The sequence below is a fragment of the Polypterus senegalus genome, chromosome 14 (genome assembly GCF_016835505.1).
Source record: "Polypterus senegalus isolate Bchr_013 chromosome 14, ASM1683550v1, whole genome shotgun sequence".
Taxonomy (NCBI): domain Eukaryota; kingdom Metazoa; phylum Chordata; class Cladistia; order Polypteriformes; family Polypteridae; genus Polypterus; species Polypterus senegalus.
Genome location: NC_053167.1, coordinates 62,236,492 through 62,260,404, shown reverse-complemented (window position 1 = coordinate 62,260,404; position 23,913 = coordinate 62,236,492). Strand labels below are relative to the sequence as shown.

Genomic DNA, 23,913 nt, shown 5'->3' with positions numbered 1-23,913 from the left:
AACAATAACCTCTCTCAGCATGTTGACTAAACAAAAGAGGTCATTGTTGACTTCAGAAAGTACAAAACTGAGTCACTCCACATCTCTGATTCCCCTGTCCAGACTGTAGCAGCTTCAGGTTCCCAGATGTCCAGATCACTGATTGCCTTTTGGGGTCAGTCAATACCATCTGCATACTCGAAAGACTCAGTAAAGTCTCTTTTTCCAAAGGAGGGTGAAGAGCTTTGGGGTGAGAATCAAAACACTAGTGGACTTTTACCGCTGCACCATTGAAAGCATCCTGACCATATACATCGTGTTGTGGTTTGGTAACCCGACTTGCCAGGATCGAAATCTTCTCCAAAGGGTTGTCCATACTGCTTCTAAAACCATTGGGGCTGACCTTCCACAGCTTCATACCATCAACTGTATTCAATCAGTATCACAGTAGACAAAAAACATCCAGTGCATCTTTAACATCTGGATATTTGTTTGGCATTTTGGTTTTATTCACCAGTTCCCTGTAACAAAACTGCCAAGGATTAAACTAATTTTAAGAGATTTTGTTACTGGCATGGAATGGTTGCACAATGTTTGCAAGCTGTTACAGCCAAGTAGCCTCTGAGTCATTGGTTTGAATCAAGGGATTGGCACTGCCTACATGAAATAGAACATTGAAGTACAAAAGTATTCTTTTGTCTTTTTTGACTAATTTTGGGTATTTTGGCAAAGTTTCAATTTGAAACATGGCCAGGGCCTCATGTATAAACGGTGCGTACGCACAGAAATGTTGCGTAAGAACTTGTCGTGTATAAAACCTACGCAAGTTCTCCGCATGCCTTGGTTTTGCAGACTGGCGGCACCCAGCGCCAAAGCAGTGCTACTGTTCCTGTGTGATTACTCCTTATTTTCATGACGCGGCTTTATAAATACACCGAAACTAACTGCATATTGTTTATTAGTGTAACGCATCTGATTGTAATTAACTTGTAACAATATAATGGTCCAGGGAACAGCCATAGTATTCCAAATACCATAACTGATTTAGCGTTGTTACTCTCACTGCACCTTCCTCTTCTTATTTTTCTTCTTCTTCTTTCAGCTCCTCCCGTTAGGAGTTGCCACAGCTGATCATCTTTTTCCATATTACTCTCACTGCACGACTCGGAGTATTTATATCACTGTATCTGAGTGTGAATCACAGCAGCAACTGATCGGAAAGAGAATTATCGGTATACAGTTTCATGGACATGCTGTCTCAGCCACTGCAAAACGTTTTAAAGCAATTCCTGTATGGACCTCGTGGTTCAGAAACAGTCTCATCTCAAGAACTTTAAATGCACTCAATCAATTGCACCTTGTAGAACTGTTTGTACTTATAAATACAATCACCCCACTGTTAACTTGCACTAATTATAATATCGCACAACCTGAGCCACTTTATAAAGCGTATTTACATATGATGACATATCATTTTTAAGATGAAATGCAGCAAAATATGTTTATTAAATTATACAGATAAAACTTTAAGTTCATTTAAATAATCTATATTCTTCACTGGGAGTGTCGTTAAGGATAGAATAATTAAACATGTACTACAAAGATATTTCAATGTTCTTTACACGTTTTGAAGAATCGGCGCTAAGCTTACAGATGGCTTAACGTCTATTACAGAGCTGATTGTATGGCGATCGGTTACTTGGGGAAAGAAAAGCACTGACTGCAGTGACGGCTACGCCAATATATATTGAATATAAATCAGAAAGAGAAAATAACAACACAGCTAAAACCCAGCGACAAATTTCGCAAAAGTTAAATGCTTGTGTCATGAGCACGAGGCGGCTAAGCAGTGTCTGCAACGGACGAGGCCATCCACGTGCATAAGCTACCTTACTGACGGGGGCTAAGGAGCCACCGATTCTTCCTCTGCCCAGTGCCACCACAAGCCTAGAGCCCCCTGAGTACTGCTGCAATAAATTATTTCATCAAGTGAAACACATGTTTAATAACGTGCTTTAACTCCTATCATCATGAAAATGATATCACGTATACATCTCAGTATTTTAGTTATTCAGAGAGCTGTAATATCATGAATGTCATGGATTCTGTGTCCAGTTGGAGGAAGAGAGCCGGTTTAAGAAGCAAGTAGTGATTCACACACATAGAGCACATAGAGAGAAGATCAAATACAAAACAAAGCATTTAACGTGCTACTTTAATTACGATGTGATTTGAGAAACTGGTTAATTAAACGATTTTAAGATGAAGTTTATGATGTTCTACTTTAATGACAAAATAAACTACGTGATTAAAGTGGAAATGTCGAGATTGAAGTTGACATTTCGTGCTTTTTCCCCACTGTGTGCCTTTTTTCTCTGTACCCTAATAAGCTTTCATATGACACTCAGACAGTGGGCTACAACTCGCTTTTCACAGCAACTTTGATATGTGACTTCTTTTTATTTCCGCACTGTGCATTTTGTGAATGTGAGCTTTCAACTTTCTCCAACACGCTAAGTCACTCGATCAACTTCCTTTTGTTGATTATACCACGGTTTATTTGAACAAATAGTATGCTTTTCCTTTGCCTCCACTTGGTATTCGCTGAAATTCTTATATTTTCCCCCGTGCTTTTCCTATTGTCTTTTCACAGAAGGCTGCGCTTAAGGGCGATTTATATTGATTTGCATATTCAAAGAGGCGTAATTCTGGGAGGATTTGGGGCGTTACATAAAGCGTGCACGAGTGTTACTTTTCACGCTGATCGGGATTTATGTAGCGGAAGAACGTGCAAGTTGGAGTACGCACAGATTCCTGCATCTGAATTTTTCTGTGCGTAAGCACATTTCGGCTTTTGTGCTTACGCCATGTTATAGTGCGAGTTCTACGCACGGCGTTATACATGAGGCCCCAGGCTTTGTTGCATCCTTCCATTCCTTATTCACACTATCTTCAGCTGATACATCCTAGATAATGTAATTGTGCCTTTTTAATTTGCCAAAGAAGTTTGTGTTGGGACCATGACTTTTAAGATATCCTAAATATTTAATAAATATTGAAATTTGCATTCTGCATTTTAATAATAAAAAGCAATTTTGGTTGTTTATATTTTTTTTGTAGTAAATAAAAATTACTGTATATTTGATGCTAATGATCCATCCATCCATTTTCCAACCTGCTGAATCCAAACACAGGATCACGGGGTCTGCTGGAGCCAATCCCAGCCAACACAGGGCAGGAACCAATCCCGGGCAGGGTGCCAACCCACTGCAGGACCCAATTTAGAATCGCCAATTCCACCTAACCTGCATGTCTTTGGACCGTGGGAGGAAACCCAGAGCCAAAGCCCAGAGGAAACCCACGCAGACACAGGGAGAACATGCAAATTCCACACAGGGAGGACCCGGGAAGCGAACCTGGGTCTCCTAACTGCAAGGCAGCAGCGCTACCACTGCCCCACCTGATGCTAATGATACTAAACATTTTTGTAAATAAATACAATTGTTTACAAATAATAAATATACTGTACATAGAAATGGTAGATTGTCATTATGTGTATATTTCAATAGTATTGTTTAATATTAACTTGACGTATTTACATTTGGGATATTTAAAATATTGTTAACGTTTTTTAAATTCTATTACCCTGTTAAGATACATCAAAATATATAGCATTATTCAAGAGTTTATAATTTATTATTTGATTTTTCCATTGTTTGTGCATCAGTAAAATTAATTAATGAAAACAAACAAAGTAAATGTTTAAAAAAGATCACATTCTCTACTGTTGAACAAGGTGCTATATCTCATCCGCAGTAAGCTCTTTGTTTCACTGTGTGTATTAGCCTTTGATATGGCAAGATTTGTAGTGTTTTGTATGGTTTACTGTGCATTATGCCTTGATAATAACCTTACTAAAAGATAGAGCTGTTCTTTAACTTGGCTGTGTTCCTATAAACTTTATTGTAAAGAGTTTGTAATTGGATATGCCTTTTGCTGTTTAGTTTGTATACTAAATGCAGTGTTTGGAAATATAAAGTGTTGACCAATTTAGAACTGGGTTCACACACCCTATTCTTTACTAGCTACTTTTTGTTTAGTTCTGTTGTTTTGTTTTGGTTAAATATCTCTCTCTCACTCTATTATGCTAAACAAATCATGAAGCACATATCTAATGGATGGAAAAACTTTGGTTCAATAAATAAATTGTGTTGTCAAAGTTTATCAGTACAGTATTTTAATTAATGAAATTAAGTCTCCACTAACACTGATGTAAATTAAGCATTTGTAGATTATGGATGTCAGGACTTCTTTGCCCAATGCACACAGCATCAAGAAGTGATTGCACCATATGAAACTATTAACCAAGCCAAAATATAAGCATTTTTATCTAAAATTGTACAGATATTAATTTAAGCATGCCAAATGTGACAGACAGAGTAGCCGCTATTTAAATGTATTTTATATCACACAAAGAAAACCATTCCAAGCAACAATAGTCAGAAGTGTGTTGAATTTTTCTTTGAGTTTGGAATTAACAAGAAGAAAAGAAGGGCTGGTTATGTGAAAACTGAACATATTCCATGAACTGCAACAGCAGATTTTATAACAAACAATGAAATAAAATCTATAGATTTCATTTTTCTCATAAACATTTGTTCATCCATCCACATTATTAATAACTGTATACTTTGTTAAAAGGTCATAAAGTGAAAGGGACAACTCATTGTCTGGATGTATGTTAAATGACAAGAGCAGAGGACAGTTGCCACTGATGCATGAGCACTAGGATGCAATCTGAGTGAAGACTGCTAATACTGTGAGCACAGTTACACATTTAAGTGGCAGCAGAAGTAATCATTGACTCTGAATGCATTTACACAGAGGTCAGTGCCTGATGACACAAACTAAACAGTTAGTGCAAACATACTTTTCTCCCACACAGGAGCACTGACTAACGTTTTAGTTGCCACTGTTATGTTATTTTAGAACTGTTCCAAACAGGCTTATTTCTTGACACTGGAAGAGGAATTTGTATTTTCTCATAACCTAGCGATACCTTACAATAGAACTAATTGATTGAAAGTAATAAATAGCCATATAGAGATAAACTGTAGAATTGAAAACTACATTTTTGGAATTAGATGTGACCTCCAAGGGTGAATGTGAAAAACATGTGAAAAACTCAACAATAGACTGCCTTGAATGTTGTTCTGCTTTTACAAAGTTATAGAACAGAAAAGAAATAAAAAAGACAAATTCCTTTGGAAAGCAATAGAAGTCTGTATTTTTATGTTTAGTAAAGAGTTTATAGCCAGCTTGACTTAGCACCAAAACATATTGTAGGCACCTATGGGCAATTGTGTTTGGTTCCTTTGTTGATTTGTAAACTTGAGTGATTTTATTAAATTTTCTATAATGTACTTCCCATTATGTAGAACTGCTGTTTGAAATCTGTACCAAGAGTCCTAATATCATGATTTTTTTAATTTAACTTGAAAATGTTTTTGTTTTAATGTTCTGTCTACACTTAACAGGAGGATTCTACTCTAGCAGAAAATCTTCAATAGTCTCAAAGTAAATCTGTGCATTTATTATATTCATTATGAAGTGACTTTGCTGAATGTGTTTTCTGTTTTTCAGAAAGAAAGACTTGCTCAAGTTCGTAAGCAGATTTCACGGGAGGAGCATGAAAACAGACATCTTGGAAATTATAGGTAATAAGCCGGAATAATGATTTGATCTGGTATCTGATATAGTGCTATGTTCTCAATAAAACTGCATAGTTTCTGTCAATTGTTTTCTGTTTTTTACCGCTTAATCCACCATTCAAAGCACCAACGTTAAGATTTCTACATCTGTGTTCATTTCACTCTTTCTATAATCAGACACCACTTAAAAAGAAATTATTTTTAACATCTATGTAACATACTAATTATACAACATTTTTAATATTTATAAAGTAATTATATAGAATAGATAATGAAAAGCTCATTCATAGGAAAGTTAGTTGATTTACAAATCGTAAAAATTATGCTTGATTGATACATAAGTCTATTATTATTTAAGTTCTAATGCCCATTACATAAACTAAGATGATAAGCATATTTTGACAACAGCTTCAAATTAATTTTGCTGTGAATTCGGTATAATACACTTTTGGTAATTGGCAAAAGTTTAAAAGGAATAGAGAAATATCCTAAACTAGAGCTAATATTAGGATCAGTTGTCCATATAGTCACCTCTAGACCAAGAGTTCCCAAAGTGGTCGATTTGAACTTACTAGGGGTCGACAGCAAAAATAGACCCCTTACTACTGCTATTTGTTTGTTACTTCAAAATATCTATGATTCCAATAGTTACCTAAATTAAGAAGTAAAATAATTCAAAAAAACACTTTTGATAACACATTACATAACAAACTTGCAAATGAAAAGATAAAATGTGTCATTAAAAGAGTCACACGTAAGAATGCATGAAATAACATGTAGCATAAACATGTCTGTGCATTGTCTTATCGAATGTATCAAAGCAAGTGCAGACATGAAAAACCGTTGCATGTGACTAGGGGGTCAACGGTTTTAAAAGTTTTTGGTAAAGGGGTCTGCGGCCGAAAAAAGTTTGAGAACTCCTGCTCTAGACTATATTAGTCATTTAATTTAGAGCAATGAACTCTCTTTGTTATAAAATAAATTTCATTTAGATTCCATTAGATGAAACTATAAACTGAAGGTTTGATTGTCAATTTTTTATGTGCTTTTTTGAAAATGGTTATATTTAATATTGTCTGAAAATTCTCTCACACAAATTTTAACATGGTGATTGTCTGTATGGTGTTTGCCTGTTCTTTGCAAATATCATAAATGTGAGGTTGAGTTAATTGGTGGCTATAAATTGGCCCTTTGTGGGTGAGGTTAGAAGTGCGCTGAAATGGATTGTTTCTAGTACTGTGTTAATTCTGATTATTTATGGTGGCATTTGTTACTTTAGAGATAGATAGATAGATAGATAGATAGATAGATAGATAGATAGATAGATAGATAGATAGATAGATAGATAGATAGATACTTTATTAATCCCAAGGAGAAATTCACATAATCCAGCAGCAGTATACTGATACAAAAAAACAATATTAAATTAAAAATGCAGGTAAAAACAGACAATAACTTTGAATAATGTTAGCGTTTACCCAAGGGTGGAATTGAAGAGTTGCATAGTGTGGGGGAGGAACGATCTCCTCAGTCTGTCAGTGGAGCAGGACAGTGACAGCAGTCTGTCACTGAAGCTACTCCTCTGCCTGGAGATGACACTGTTCAGTGGATGCAGTGGATTCTTCATGATTGACAGGAGTTTGCTTAGCATCGCTCTGCCACAGATGTTAAACTGTCCAGCTTCATTCCTACAATAGAGCCTGCCTTCCTCACCAGTTTGTCCAGGCGTGAGGCGTCTTTCGTCTTTATGCTGCCTCCCCAGCACACCGCCACGTAGAAGAGGGCACTCGCCACAACCGTCTGGCAGAACATCTGCAGCATCTTATTGCAGATGTTGAAGGACACCAGCCTTCTAAGGAAGTATAGTCAGCTCTGACCTTTCTTACACAGTGCATCAGTATTGGCAGTCCAGGCCAGGACAACAGCAGTTGAACAAAAGACAAGCTGTATCATTGTATGGGATGAATGCTATTTAAATTTCAGAACCGCTAGATTATGGAAACAGAGCAAATGAAAGGGATGAGTACAAAGGAGATGCAGTCTAGTGGCATCCAGGAATTAATTAAACCTTAAATCACTGTATCAACTTAAAATGACTTTCACTATTTTACGTTTAAACAAACATATTGATTCGTAATAGGTGTAAAAAGAACGACCATAAAACATTGCAAAGGTTTGGGCCAGCCACCCGTATAATTTTTCCTGGCTGCAAAACTGATGCCAAAGCACAGACATGTTCATACGACAGAGTCCAAAACAGAACTGATATATTATTGACAAGATGGCGGCTTTAAAGGCCAGTCAGGGAAGTGATGTCATCAGGACCGGAACCAGTAGTGGTGTCGTTGGCTGCCCCAGAGCTGGGCAGGATTTCCCTGGAATGGTCTGCAAGAGGTCGAGAGAGGGAATTAGTGCATTTCGCCACCCCTGGTCAGGATTAGAATTAAATGTATTCAAGCCCTTTAGTTGTTTCCTAAACACGTGTGTGTGACATTGGATAGCATTACATTCTCACAATTTAGGTTTTTTTTTTTCATTTTATATTTTTATGTTTTATTCTTACTAGGATAATTTCAGTCATTAAAACATGAAATGCTTTTGCCATTTATGCAATCATCTAAAAAAATAAATAAATAAAATACAGGATAACGGTGGGCTGGCACCCTGCGCGGGGTTTGTTTCCTGCCTTGCGCCCTGTGCTGGCTGGGATTGGCTGCAGCAGACCCCCATAACCCTGTAGTTAGGATATAGCGGGTTGGATAATGGATGGATTGATGGAAAATACAGGAATAATGTGGAATGAATAATTGCTTTAACTTTGGCTTTAAAATTGACACTGCATTCCTTTAACCTCAATGTTCACTTGTTTTTCTTCAGTTTCTTTTCTTCGTCAGAGCAATGCACCAAATAAGCACTACTCATTAAAGTTCTAGGACATGAAGGTGACATCATGTGTCTCATGTATAATGCCTTGCATAGAATTCACACTAATACATGACTTATGGACACAACTAGAAATTTGTGTTTGCATGAAAAAATTCAGATGCATAAAACTGCATATGCAAAGATCTACGCACGTGCCCTTTATAAATCCCAATCAATGTGAATTTTAACACACATATTCACACCTACAGCCCCACCCAGACTCCTCCCAGAATTTTGCCCATTTGCACATGCAAATCAATATAAATAGCCCCTTCTGTTTTCTGTTTTTATTTTGTGAGATATTCTACCTTTGGGGTGTCTAGGAAGCTCAAAAATGAATAAAACCAAAAATATCACTATTATTATACAATACATGCCAAATTCTTCCATCTTCTCGAGGAAATAAATCGGCTGCAAACATATGTGTGCTTTACGAAAATGGCTGCATATATGTACAGTGGAACCTCGGTTTACGAGTAACTTGGTTTACGAGTGTTTTGCAAGACGAGCAAAAATTTTTAATAAATTTTGACTTGATAAACGAGCGATGTATTGCAATATGAGCAGTATGGATACACTTTGTCTGCTGAGCGTCATGTGATCACAACTGAGCTGATGGTTCTTCTCTCTCTCTCCTTATCTCGCTTGCCCAGCACCTCTCTCTCTCCTTATCTTGCTTGCTTGCTCGCCCAGCGCGTCTCTCTCTCTCTCTCCTTATCTCGCTCGCCCAGCGTGTCTCTCTGTTTACTACAGCATTGTGACTGTGTGTGTGTGTGCTGTGAAGTGCGAGTCCCCATCTTGCTCTTGCTTGATCTTTTTGGATGCGGTTATACGGCGAACTGCTACAGCGCTGGGAGACTGCTATTGCTTTGGGACACTCTTCCGCATGTCGTCCTGTTGGGTGGAATCCCACATGAGTTTAGAAACTCACACCAGCCATGATCTATACTAATAAAAGGCAAAGCCCTCACTCACTCACTCACTCACTCACTCACTCACTCACTCACTCATCACTAATTCTCCAACTTCCCGTGTAGGTAGAAGGCTGAAATTTGGCAGGCTTATTCCTTACAGCTTACTTACAAAAGTTGGGCAGGTTTCATTTCGAAATTCTACGCATAAGGGTCATAACTGGAAGCTATTTTTCCCCATATAATGTAATGGAGTCTTGAGTTGGAGATGGCCGTGGGGGGAGTTTGTGTGACATCATCACGCCTCCTACGTAAGTACGTAGAGAACAAGGAAGAACTCCAAACAGCGATGAGCACAAAACGCCATTTCACAATTGAGAAGGCAGAAAAACATTATGAAGCAAATGATGCATACAAGCATATTCATAAGTACAGCTACTGCGGAAACAAAGCACGGCGTGAACCGTAAGTTTATATTAAATTAAGTTCATAGACAGGCTGCCACTAGCGTTTGTAATTTAGTGCCTGCCCATATAAGGCCGTCCATCAGCGGCAATCCAATACAAACACTGCCGTAAATGTTCACGGGTGAAGGACTGTGCTTATGCAGAGGAAGATGAGATGGTCAGGGTGGTGTTTGGCACAAACTCATTGAAACTGCGAGAGAAACTTTTAAGTGCCGGGTCTTAGCTGACATTACACGAGATGGCACCAGTACAGCTGGGAACCTTCGATGCAAGAACACCAAGCGGCTCACGTGAACTGACGCATTCGCAGACAAAAGCAACAGTTCCAAAGAGTGCTGAACAAAACCGAATTACACAATTGAGAAGGCAGCAAAAAATATGAAGCGCCTTATACATACAATCATATTCATAAGTGCAGCTACTGCGGAAACAAAGCACACGGTGGAAAAAGTGAATGTCCTGCTAAAGGAAGACAGTGTAAAAAAACCCGTGCATGCAGTTTGTCACATCACAGATAAAGGGAAGACGTGCTGTTTATTGATGCAGTAAGGAACTAATCGATGAATGAAACCTCTTATCTTTACAACGATTGACAAACACGGAATGTAACTTGAACACATCCTACAAATACGAGCCTGATTGAAAGAAATAATGATAATCAAATCCTTGATGACAGCAACATTCAATAACACTCACAAAACAATTACTGTATATTGACAATCATGTTACGCTATTTTTAAAATGTTCCCTTTTCTTTTCATAACTTCTACTTCTCCACTGCGTACACGGGTATATATATATAAATGTATATATATACCCGATCTACAATACATACTTTAGCATAGACAAGCCACACGCTGTGGCTAATTGTAGAGTCTTAAGCCTCTAAGCCGACATTCGAGGTTCGATTCCCGAGAGGGGTGTACTGACTATGTACGCGCTACCGATTCATTTTACCTTCGATCTCCTTGGTTTGGGACGTATGAAAAATATTAGGTTAACGCAGAATCATGTTACGCTATTTTTAAAATTTTCCCTTTCTTAGCACAAGCACAGCTGAGAAGCTTCGATGCATGTACTCCATAACGCGTTAAAAAATAACGCATTTAATCACACTTTCAATTCCAAGCAAACGGGAACTTTTGTCAATGCATGATTTCCTGGTACATCCATTACACTGATGCACACATCACAGCTACAAAAATGTTAGAGTCGGAATAAAGCGTTCCTACGACTGATCATTTCGACTACCCGAGAAGCCTTGATAAAAGCATGGTTTTGTGCACACTGAAAAGCAAGCAAAATTAGATGCATTACAGAAAGCGGACTTTGTGGCTCTTACTGGGGATCATTGGACTTCCGTGACCGTTAGTAATTCTAAATACATCTAATTACAAAATGTTCAATGATCACACTGTTTTAGCCTAATGTACAAAATAATTTTGGCTAATGTTACTCAGAGTTTAAAGAGTAAGCTGGTCAAATTACCTTTTATGTTTCTGACTTATTTTTTAAGAAGAAAACTGCACTTTATGTTGAAATTTTGGTTATTATTATTTAAAGACAATACTATTCTGAAAATGTACTTAAAGTACTTAAACTACCACTTTATTTTTAAGTCTGCCCAATTTTAACCAGGGATGATATTTTTGTTTCTGTTTTGAATTCAAATGCAGTTTAAAGCTTTTTTCAGAAATTAAAACAGCTTCAGTTTACAATATTCATGTCCATGTCTATTATTTGATTCTGTCGCCCACTAAAACCGCTTTTAAATTAAAAAAAAACATTTGCGATTTGGGGCAAATTTACGTCGATTACATACGATTAATCAAGATTAATTCTTACACAGCCTCTAATTAATTGGATTAATTTTTTAATCGAGTCCCACCTAATATATATATGTAGATATATATATGTAGATTTGTATATATATGTGTATATACAGTATATATGTAGATATGTATATGTTGTATATACAGTATGTATATGTGTATATATATATATATATATATATATGTTTATATGTATATATATGTTTATATATGTGTCTCTGTGTGTGTGTATATATATATATATATATATATGCCAGCAACACTCATGACAATGACAAAACAATTACATTGTCAATCATGTTACGTTATTATTAAAATGTTTCCTTTTCTTTTTATTTCTCCGCTGCCAATGGGTATTTTGCTATATATATATATATATATATATATATATATAAATAGATAGATATGACAACAACACTCATATCAATGACAAAACAATTACATTAACAATCATCTTACGTTATTTTTAAAATGTTTGCTTTTCTTTTTCATAACTTCTTTAACACACTACTTCTCCGCTGCGAAGCGCGGGTATTCTGCTAGTTCTTTTTAAAGGTAAAGTGCAGGTTAATTTATATTATGTATTTTACTTTATATTTTGTCTTAATCATTTTTATATGAATAGTTTTGGGTTGTGGAACGAATCATCTGAGTTTCCATTATTTCTTATGGTGAAATTTGCTTTGATATACGAGTGTTTTGGATTGCGAGCATGTTTCTGGAACGAATTATGCTCGCAAACCGAGGTTCCACTGTACTAGTAATAGGATGTCAGATATCAAAGTAGACGTGAAAATGTGAGTCGCAGCCCACTGTCTGAGTGTCAATACTACTGAACGAGGTAGCAAAATTCTGGGGTTCACATCGTTTCAGCAACAAACTGTCACAATTTTTGATAGGTAAGGAGGAACGCCAACATCACCATGGGTGAAGGTGGATTTAAATTTTTTTTTTTTAATTTTTTTAATAATTTTCATATTTAATTACAGTGGGATGGAAAAGTTTGGGCAACCTTGTTAATAGTCATTATTTTCCTGTATAAATCGTTGGTTGTTACGATAAAAAGTGTCAGTAAAATATATCATATAGGAGACACACACAGTGATATTTGAGAAGTGAAATGAAGTTTATTGGCTTTACAGAAAGTGTGCAATAATTGTTCAAACAAAATCAGGCAGGTGCATAAATTTGGGCACCATTGTCATTTTATTGATTCCAAAACTTTTAGAACTAATTATTGGAACTCATTGGCTTGGTAAGTTCAGTGACCCCTGACCTACATACACAGGTGAATCCTATAATGAGAAAGAGTATTTAAGGGGGTCAATTGTAAGTTTCCCTCCTCCTTTAATTTTCTCTGAAAAGTAGCAACATGGGGGTCACAAAACAACTCTCAAATGACCTGAAGACAAAGATTGTTCACCATCATGGTTTAGGGGAAGGATACAGAAAGCTGTCCCAGAGATTTAAGATGTCTGTTTCCACAGTTAGGAACATATTGAGGAAATGGAAGACCACAGGTTCAGTTCAAGTTAAGGCTCGAAGTGGCAGACCAAGAAAGATTTCGGATAGACAGAAGCGACGAATGGTGAGAACAGTCAGAGTCAACCCACAGACCAGCACCAAAGACCTACAACATCATCTTGCAGCAGATGGAGTCACTATGCATCGTTCAACCATTCGGCGCACTTTACACAAGGAGATGCTGTATGCGAGAGTGATGCAGAGGAAGCCTTTTCTCCGCCCACTGCACAAACAGAGACGCTTGAGGTATGCTCAAGCACATTTGGACAAGCCAGCTTCATTTTGGAATAAGGTGCTGTGGACAGATGAAACTAAAATTGAGTTATTTGGGCATAACAAGGGGCGTTATGCATGGAGGAAAAAGAACACAGCATTCCAAGAAAAACACCTGCTACCTACAGTAAAATATGTTGGTGGTTCCATCATGCTGTGGGGCTGTGTGGCCAGTGCAGGGAATGGGAATCTTGTCAAAGTTGAGGGACGCATGGATTCCACTCAGTATCAGCAGATTCTGGAGACCAATGTCCAGGAATCAGTGACAAAACTGAAGCTGCGCCGGGGCTGGATCTTCCAACAAGACAACGACCCGAAACACTGCTCAAAATCCACTAAGGCATTCGTGCAGAGGAACAAGTACAACGTTCTGGAATGGCCATCTCAGTCCCCAGACCTGAATATAATTGAAAATCTGTGGTGTGAGTTAAAAACAGCTGTCCGTGCTCGGAAGCCATCAAACCTGAATGAACTAGAGATATTTTGTAAAGAGGAATGGTCCAAAATACCTTCAACCACAATCCAGACTCTCATTGGAACCTACAGGAAGCGTTTAGAGGCTGTAATTTATGCAAAAGGCGGATCTACTAAATATTGATTTCATTTCTTTTTTGTGGTGCCCAAATTTATGCACCTGCCTGATTTTGTTTGAACAATTATTGCACACTTTCTGTAAATCCAATAAATTTCATTTCACTTCTCAAATATCACTGTGTGTGTCTCCTATATAATATATTTAACTGACATTTTTTATCATAACAAGCAACGATTTATACAGGAAAATAATGACTATTAACAAGGTTGCCCAAACTTTTGCATCCCACTGTAGACAAACAAGCAGATGAGGTTTCAGAAACTATTACAAAAGGTGACCCCAGGCGGTGATGGTGCTGCTGTTCTGAGCACATCTTAGGTCCCTGGCTGCACACACACCCCTGAAACCACCAGGTGCCCATCTGTCCATGTGCTGCCAGATGCTGTTCTGGAGTCACAAAATGCAATAGTGGGTGTTGTAAGAGAATGTGGCCAGTGAACTAAGAAATATAAATGCTATACTATGTAATACTGACCACAAATTAAATGAATTGATTAAAAAATAAATGCTGCATCGGATTACCTGTTTTTACATTCAGTTAATTGCATTCAAACAAAGTTGTAAGACTGTCCAATCTGGCTGATCAGAGTCAGGTACGTCATACCACATCTCTTCAGGTACTGGCAAGCCTCAATTGTGTGCCAGATTATGCAGCACGCTACATGCTTGCACAATGTGACACACTTTTTTTTAACTATAGAGCAGCACGTTAATAGAGTGAAAATGCTTTTTATTAACATAAGCAAATTCATTCTCTGAAGGTGCCTTTATAGCAGTGTGCATGCTGTTGACCACTCTGCCCATACAACTGGCATGGCACAACTCAATGATGACTGAGAAATACCTATTCGTTCAGCCAGTTCACATTGAAAAGCTCCTGTGGCTAAAACCCAGAGGGTGGACAGAACCTATAAAGACGGTAGTGCACAATTCCTCAAATTCTGCCTTTGTAAAGCCAGCCCAGTTCACCACACAGTTCCAAGAGGACAGCTCTTGAAAATCTAAATCAACTTAGACACCAATCATCATCATTGGACAAGAAATAACTTTGATCTCTAAATATGCACTCTCTTCTAATTCTTCCATTTGTGATATCTTCTAATAATGCTAAACCAGTCATAGTAGTTGGAATAGTTTGGCCATTCCATGCACCATTATGTTGATACAGATTGATTACAATCAAGTGCCATATATTTGTAAATGGCATACAGCTATTTTGGTGTATTTGTTAAAGCTCGCTTCATGCATGTGAATATGAAAAAGAAAGGGAAATCACACAGAAATAGTAGTACTGCTTTGATGCTGGGTGCCCCATGTTTACAAAACAGGCATAATTTCACACCCGAACTGACGCTGTTTGTTTTCAAATAATATTGCATTAGTGCAATGATGTTTTCACATATATTGTCTCTTTCTTTCAGGTGTGTAATAGAAACCACAGCATAGAGAGAAGTGTGTACATTGTAACAGGTACACACGTTGTAAATGTAGGAAGGACAATGCTTGCGTGTGTGTGAACTGTTAACATTTGAATCTGATGATTGCATATAGCGCTGAACTTACTGCTCTGTACCATTCTGTCCTCTGTATGTCCTGGAGTACAATAGAAACAGCATGCAGCAACATGTGGGGACTGGCAACATTGGGGGAAAAAAAAACACGCGGTCACTGATTACAAACTGCAAGATGTTATGTGAATGAATATGAATAATATGAATAATGTTGCATCCGTGTCACAAAGTTTTCTGAAATGTATTATACAGTTCATAAAACGAATAATTCCAAATATCATATATACCCATATCTGTGTTTTTTTGGTTTTTTTTTACATCATAGACCATAAGGTGCATACTAATACAGCGTGAGCCGGAACACTCAATAAAACTGAATAAAAAAAGTGAGATACGAAGAAGGCAGATTCGCCATCGTCTGTGTATCAGCTTTTATCCCTCCAGATCAGAGAATGTACAGTTCCATTGTCTCAAAACACCACTCACATCTCCAGTTATTCCCAGTTTCAAATAAAAACTAACAGAGTCAGATCCCTGGGTGGGGGGCGGTAGTATGTATCGTGATCGTGATTTAGAGAAAATAAAAGTGAAAAAAAAGGTAACTTTTACAAGTCCTATAAATGTACACCGTGTGTTACAGACGCAAACCTAGCGTATGTGTGTACTGTATAATATTAACAATAAGTGCAGCTCACTACTGAAAATGGCAAATATAGGAGTGAGTCGGGATCGAACCAGGGACTCTTGACTACAAGTCAGCAAATCTTACCACTACACCATGAAAGCTCTTGTCTTTTCCTTGAACCTTTTGTGAAACTGTTTATTTGATCTTTGGACTTCAGGCTTCATACATTATACAGTTTATGCCTACATTTTGTCATTTACTACTAAAATATGAAAAACACACAAGTTTTAAAAATGTGTTTACACAGATTATTGTAGAAACGGAACACACATGAAATGCGTGTGTTCCAAATAACGATCTATTATTTCCACTCTAAAACTTCACTTCACTCCCAGATAATCAATCAAGACATGAGCTGGGAGAAGTTCATGCACGTTCTAAGTTGGTGGGGGGATGGAATAGCCAGCTGCTTGCTGCTTGTCTTTATTGGCAAATTTAGAGGACAAAGGACGCTGGTGGAGAGTTGCGAACAGATTTAAGGCAGGCCGGATCTACAAGATTTTTTGTAGGCTCTGGTAATTCTAGTGTTAAATAATATCGTGTAAATACCCAGCAGTATCCTGGAATACCTAGCATTCTAAGGGAAGGGACACTGCCAGCAAGGTGTACAAAATCTTCTGATTATTCAGTAAATGTGTTGAATAGTCCTAACCCTAGTGGTGTAAATGGTGTTGATGGTATTACTGTTTTCAGCAGATTGTCTTTTAGTTTATAGGCATTAAGCATGAAAATCAAAATCATAACTTTATGTGCAAATTACTGAACTAATTTGCCACAAAAGATTTATTAAAGCAGCAGGGTATCATACTTTGAAACAAAACCTTTATTGCCATAGTAACCAGCATCCAGCCGTTAAGTAATATTCAATACATTACATTAGTCTGTATTGTGATTTTATTTTTTACTTTATATACATTTTATTTACTTTTTTTAGGTCATAGGTGTTAAAAAATGAAATCTATACTAATAAAAATTAGTTGTGATTTTGCATGTCTGAACTGAAATTAATTCATTAAGCAAACTGACTGCCTGAGCTGTCTTGATGCAAAATTCTGATACTAACTTTTTTGTATTATGTAAACTTTAGAGTTATACCAGGTGGATAAACAATATTCCATTTCAGCATACTGGATTGTTTTTCTTTTTTAACAGGCGCATCTATCCACCTGATGACAAACTAACACTAGACAAGTATGAGAACCTACTTTCTATTGCTTTTCAAACCTTTCTTGCAGGGCGTGCAACATCTCTTCAGAAAGAACTGAATAATCCTCTAAAACGGATGAAGGCATGTATCAATTAATGAAACTGTGTATTCTGATATACAAAAGCATACTGTATGTTTATTGTTTTCTTCAAGCATATTAGTGGTATTTTATTTTCTTTTTTAAACTACTTAGCATTTAAGAGGCTTTGAGAATTTTAAATTATGGTACATTACTTATCTTAATATGCTACAAAATTATACTCTATGCTTAGAAAATAGTATGCAGGAAATTGCAACCAGGATATAGACAGGAAGGATATCACAGGAATGCAGTCTAAAAACAGGGGTCAGAAACCAGGAAAGCAAACAAAAATTGAAACAAAACAGAACCAGAGATATTAAACAGATGTAATAATCAAAGTAAGAGTTCTTAACACTAAATTCTATGTGAAGCTCCTAATAGCTTCCGTTAATATTAAAGGTGTCTTTCAAAAAGACATCCAGTTCACAGATGGCGGAAGCTGTGTTCCACCATCTTATATAGGTGGAGCCATGATGATAAGATACCTCACGTCAGCAAATATAGACGTGACTATGAAAAGATTATGCTAAAATGATGAAGACCATCCTGGAAACAGAACACAAATAGTGTCACTAAAATGGCATTAAAATAATTCAAAAAGTACAAAAAAGCTAATTATATGTATGCCAAAAGAGGAAAAGTAAATACTAGAAATGCCAAAAAACAAAATACAAGATTGAGGTGAAATAATTCTTAAGTTCAGCCCTGGGGACCTACTATAGCTGCAAATTTATGTTCCAAACAGTTTCAAAATTAGTGAGTCATTTTCTTTCTAATTAATCTTATTGTTTGATTAATTGGTGTTCTTTTCTTCTATTATTCTGCATTTAGAAAAGCACAGTAATGTGAGATTAACATTTATTTGGAAATTAGAAATATTTGTACTTTTTAAATAACTTTTTAAAATCAAGCGGGGTCATTTTTGCTAAATCGCTTGTAATTTGACCTCTCCAAATTAGAATCATTGCTGTTATTGAACTATCTGGAGTATAAACTCACGCTTTGGTCTCTTTGTAAAGGTAACATTCTCTAGTTTCAGCCTTAGTAGTCAGAATCATTGTAGGTGTGACTGATCAAAAGTTATGCACATTAGAACTCACAGAAAAAATGAATTTTTTGTTCTCGCCTAAGTTTTTTTGTGAAAATAAAGGCCTCTATAGCTGCAGTAGGTAGGTGGGGACAGAAACACACTATGTACCAACAGAATAACTTGTTGACTACTCACATTTCAAATTTGAAAAGAATACCTGTAAAAATGACATTTTTATACCAGTTTTTATGTGGGCATGTCCAGGTGCTTTTTAGAGGGACCTATGGTTTATCCATTATCCACATTTTGGAACGTATGTTAAAAGTGTAATAACTTTTGAATGCTTCAACCCACATATATCAATGAGGGCTCTACTGAAAGCTTACACCTAAAGGAATCTATATCTACACACAGTGTCACTCTATTAGTTATGGAAATTCATATTCCATACTAAAAACAATAAAAATACACATTTCAATATAAAATTAGTCAAAACAAGTCTTATGGGCCAAAAAAATATATATATTTTATTTTTTACTTTTTTTTTAATAAAATGCACACAAACTATATACATTTTTTATAAACTGTTACAACACAGCTCAGCGTTTTTCCATGTGCCACTGATTGTAGCAATCCCTAGCTGGCAGAAAGCACAAGGGCGTGTCACATGTCGCCTCTGCCTCAGACATAGCCATTGTCCGATTGAAAACTGTGACGCGACATTTGTCTACGACTTAATCGAGAGTGTATTTATGTTTATCTGTACGTTATCCATATTTAAAATGCGAAAAACTAGGTGAAATAACAATAAACAACCACGCACTCAAGTCTGCAGACTGGCACAAATGCCAGCTTCGCGCAGCTCCAATCGGTTTTGTTTACAAGTTGGTATGGCAAGTTACATATCAGCATGCTCAGCTGCTCATTGGCTGTAAGTTTGGAGTGTCACCACAGCCCAATCAAACTGGTCGATTCTACCAGGGTTTGGAGTTGTGCGCCATCGCTCAGCTGTCTGGACACTCGTTGGCATATACGAGGTGCCAGTCACCCCCATACCCTCATAATTGGCCAACTAAGGTGTCAATCAGAAGCTAACACTTCCATGTAACATGCTTTAGCATGGTTATTGCCGATAGAAACAAATTACGTCTGATATGACCAATAGAGATGAAAAAAAATGTCGGAGCTAGTCTCGAGTTAAAAAACGTTTTCTGGAGTTTTTGTCCCTTTGAGGATCTATCATGCTTATGGACCTAATCGTTTTCTGGATTATATTCCCTGAGGTTAATCAAGTCTAGCTTATGATGCTGCAAGTTATTGCGGCTAGCTCACACATGCTGGAGAGAAAAGTTGATTCTGAAAATAGAGCCTTTAAAAACCGATGGGAGGCTGAGTATATGTTTACTGAACCCGTGTGTCTCATTTGTGGAGCTAATGTGGCTGTAATTACAGAATTTAATCTAAGACGGCACTATGAGACAAAACATCAGGGTAACCTGAATGCAGAAGATACAGAAAGCAGAAGAATCTGACACTTCAGCGGGACGTTTTTACCCGTGCACAATCACAAAGTGATTTCAAGTGAAGCTGCTTTTATGGGAGACACAAATGCACCAGTGCAATTTGCCCCACTTTCCCTGTTGCCAAGTAATGTTAAACCAAGTCGCCACTACGGTGTTCCCAAATACGCACTTTGCTGATAAACTGAGCGCACTGAGTTTGCACGGCGCTTTGGTGACTTTGAAGAACAAAAAAAGTCCGTCTACATGCGGCTCGAACCTTGTGCATGTTTGGTAGCACATATCTGTGTGAGAAGCTCTTCTCAGTGATAAAGACTAACAAAACAGCACACAGGAGTCGCCTCACTGATGAGCACCTGCAATCCATCCTGAGAATCTCCACAACACAGAACCTCACACCAAACAGAAACGAACTTGTTGCCAAAAAGATGCCAGGCGTCCAGCTCTAAAATGACATATGAGCAAAGACAACTGAATGATTTGATTTGTTATTGCTGAAAGGAACACATTTTATTTATATTTCCAGGTTTTGTTATGCAGCATGTTCATATTTGAATTTGTATAATTTTGACAGGATATATTTTTATGGAGAGCAAAATCTTTTGGGATATTTAAAATCTAAGTTTATTTTTATATAAAATTACATAAGAGTAAAGAAATTTGAATGTTTGTTCTTTTAATGTTTACTTTATTTCTAACTTGTATAATTTAGACAGGATATATTTTTATGGAGAGCAAAATATTATAAGTTGTTTAAGGTTTGAGTTGATTTATTCAGGAATAATATTCCTGTCTGTTTTACCATTCCTACCAAAGATATTTCTGTCGACTAAATAAAAATTCCTTCTATTTAAAATTTAAATAGAACTTGAACAAATACGATAGTTCATAATATCCACAGACTTGCACGTAAGAGCGGAGTTATCCATTTTAACAAGCAGCGTATTGCACTGATCTGAAATAGCTGTGTGTGTATATATGTAGATATGTATGTATATGTATATATATGTTTATATATGTGTGTGTGTATGTATGTATATATATATATATATGTATGTATATATGTGTATATGTATAGATATGTATATATATATATGTTTATGTGTGTGTGTGTAAATATATATATATATATATATATCACTTAAACAATAAAAATGAGTTGTGATTTTGCATGTCTGAACTGAAATTAATTCATTAAGCAAACTGACTGCCTGAGCTGTCTTGATGCAAAATTCTGATACTAACTTTTTTGTATTATGTAAACTTTAGAGTTATACCAGGTGGATAAACAATATTCCATTTCAGCATACTGGATTGTTTTTCTTTTTTTTAACAGGCGCATCTATCCACCTGATGACAAACTAACACTAGAAAAGTATGAGAACCTACTTTCTATTGCTTTTCAAACCTTTCTTGCAGGGCGTGCAACATCTCTTCAGAAAGAACTGAATAATCCTCTAAAACGGATGAAGGCATGTATCAATTAATGAAACTGTGTATTCTGATATACAAAAGCATACTGTATGTTTATTGTTTTCTTCAAGCATATTAGTGGTATTTTATTTTTATTTTTTTTAAACTACTTAGCATTTAAGAGGCTTTGAGAATTTTAAATTATGGTACATTACTTATCTTAATATGCTACAAAATTATACTCTATGCTTAGAAAATAGTATGCAGGAAATTGCAACCAGGATATAGACAGGAAGGATATCACAGGAATGCAGTCTAAAAACAGGGGTCAGAAACCAGGAAAGCAAACAAAAATTGAAACAAAACAGAACCAGAGATATTAAACAGATGTAATAATCAAAGTAAGAGTTCTTAACACTAAATTCTATGTGAAGCTCCTAATAGCTTCCGTTAATATTAAAGGTGTCTTTCAAAAAGACATCCAGTTCACAGATGGCGGAAGCTGTGTTCCACCATCTTATATAGGTGGAGCCATGATGATAAGATACCTCACGTCAGCAAATATAGACGTGACTATGAAAAGATTATGCTAAAATGATGAAGACCATCCTGGAAACAGAACACAAATAGTGTCACTAAAATGGCATTAAAATAATTCAAAAAGTACAAAAAAGCTAATTATATGTATGCCAAAAGAGGAAAAGTAAATACTAGAAATGCCAAAAAACAAAATACAAGATTGAGGTGAAATAATTCTTAAGTTCAGCCCTGGGGACCTACTATAGCTGCAAATTTATGTTCCAAACAGTTTCAAAATTAGTGAGTCATTTTCTTTCTAATTAATCTTATTGTTTGATTAATTGGTGTTCTTTTCTTCTATTATTCTGCATTTAGAAAAGCACAGTAATGTGAGATTAACATTTATTTGGAAATTAGAAATATTTGTACTTTTTAAATAACTTTTTAAAATCAAGCGGGGTCATTTTTGCTAAATCGCTTGTAATTTGACCTCTCCAAATTAGAATCATTGCTGTTATTGAACTATCTGGAGTATAAACACGTTTGGTCTCTTTGTAAAGGTAACATTCTCTAGTTTCAGCCTTAGTAGTCAGAATCATTGTAGGTGTGACTGATCAAAAGTTATGCACATTAGAACTCACAGAAAAATGAATTTTTTGTTCTCGCCTAAGTTTTTTTGTGAAAATAAAGGCCTCTATAGCTGCAGTAGGTAGGTGGGGACAGAAACACACTATGTACCAACAGAATAACTTGTTGACTACTCACATTTCAAATTTGAAAAGAATACCTGTAAAAATGACATTTTTATACCAGTTTTTATGTGGGCATGTCCAGGTGCTTTTTAGAGGGACCTATGGTTTATCCATTATCCACATTTTGGAACGTATGTTAAAAGTGTAATAACTTTTGAATGCTTCAACCCACATATATCAATGAGGGCTCTACTGAAAGCTTACACCTAAAGGAATCTATATCTACACACAGTGTCACTCTATTAGTTATGGAAATTCATATTCCATACTAAAAACAATAAAATACACATTTCAATATAAAATTAGTCAAAACAAGTCTTATGGGCCAAAAAATATATATATTTTATTTTTACTTTTTTTAATAAAATGCACACAAACTATATACATTTTTATAAACTGTTACAACACAGCTCAGCGTTTTCCATGTGCCACTGATTGTAGCAATCCCTAGCTGGCAGAAAGCACAAGGCGTGTCACATGTCGCTCTCTGCCTCAGACATATCCATTGTCCGATTGAAAATTGTGACGCCGCGTACATTTGTCTACGACTTAATCGAGAGTGTATTTATGTTTATCTGTACGTTTATCCATATTTAAAATGCGAAAAAACTAGGTGAAATCACAATAAACAACCACGCACCAAGTCTGCAGACTGGCACAAATGCCAGCTTCGCGCAGCTCCAATCGGTTTTGTTTACAAGTTGGTATGGCAAGTTACATATCAGCATGCTCAGCTGCTCATTGGCTGTAAGTTTGGAGTGTCACTCACAGCGTCCAATCAAACTGGTCGATTCTACCAGGGTTTGGAGTTGTGCGTCATCGTTCAGCTGTCTGTGACACTCGTTGGCTATACGAGGTGCCAGTCACCCCCCAGACCCCTCATAATTGGCCAACTAAGGTGTCAATCAGAAGCTAACACTTCCATGTAACATGCTTTAGCATGGTTATTGCCGATAGAAACAAATTACGTCTGATAT

At 36.5% G+C, this 23,913-nt stretch overlaps 1 protein-coding gene and 1 long non-coding RNA gene across 4 annotated transcripts in view; one reads left to right on the top strand and one right to left on the bottom strand.

Annotated features, from left to right (window-relative positions):
- Positions 1 to 23,913, top strand: part of ttll7 (tubulin tyrosine ligase-like family, member 7) — a 254,532-nt gene that overhangs the window by 178,066 nt on the left and 52,553 nt on the right. For all 3 annotated transcript variants that reach the window (XM_039735295.1, XM_039735293.1, XM_039735294.1), the window contains 2 exons: positions 5,623 to 5,696; positions 21,589 to 21,724. In XM_039735295.1, coding sequence (XP_039591229.1) covers positions 5,623 to 5,696; positions 21,589 to 21,724 — 210 coding nt within the window. The remainder of the gene's footprint in view (positions 1 to 5,622; positions 5,697 to 21,588; positions 21,725 to 23,913) is intronic.
- LOC120514760 overlaps positions 1 to 23,913 on the bottom strand; it is a 67,126-nt gene that overhangs the window by 6,950 nt on the left and 36,263 nt on the right. The window lies entirely within an intron of this gene.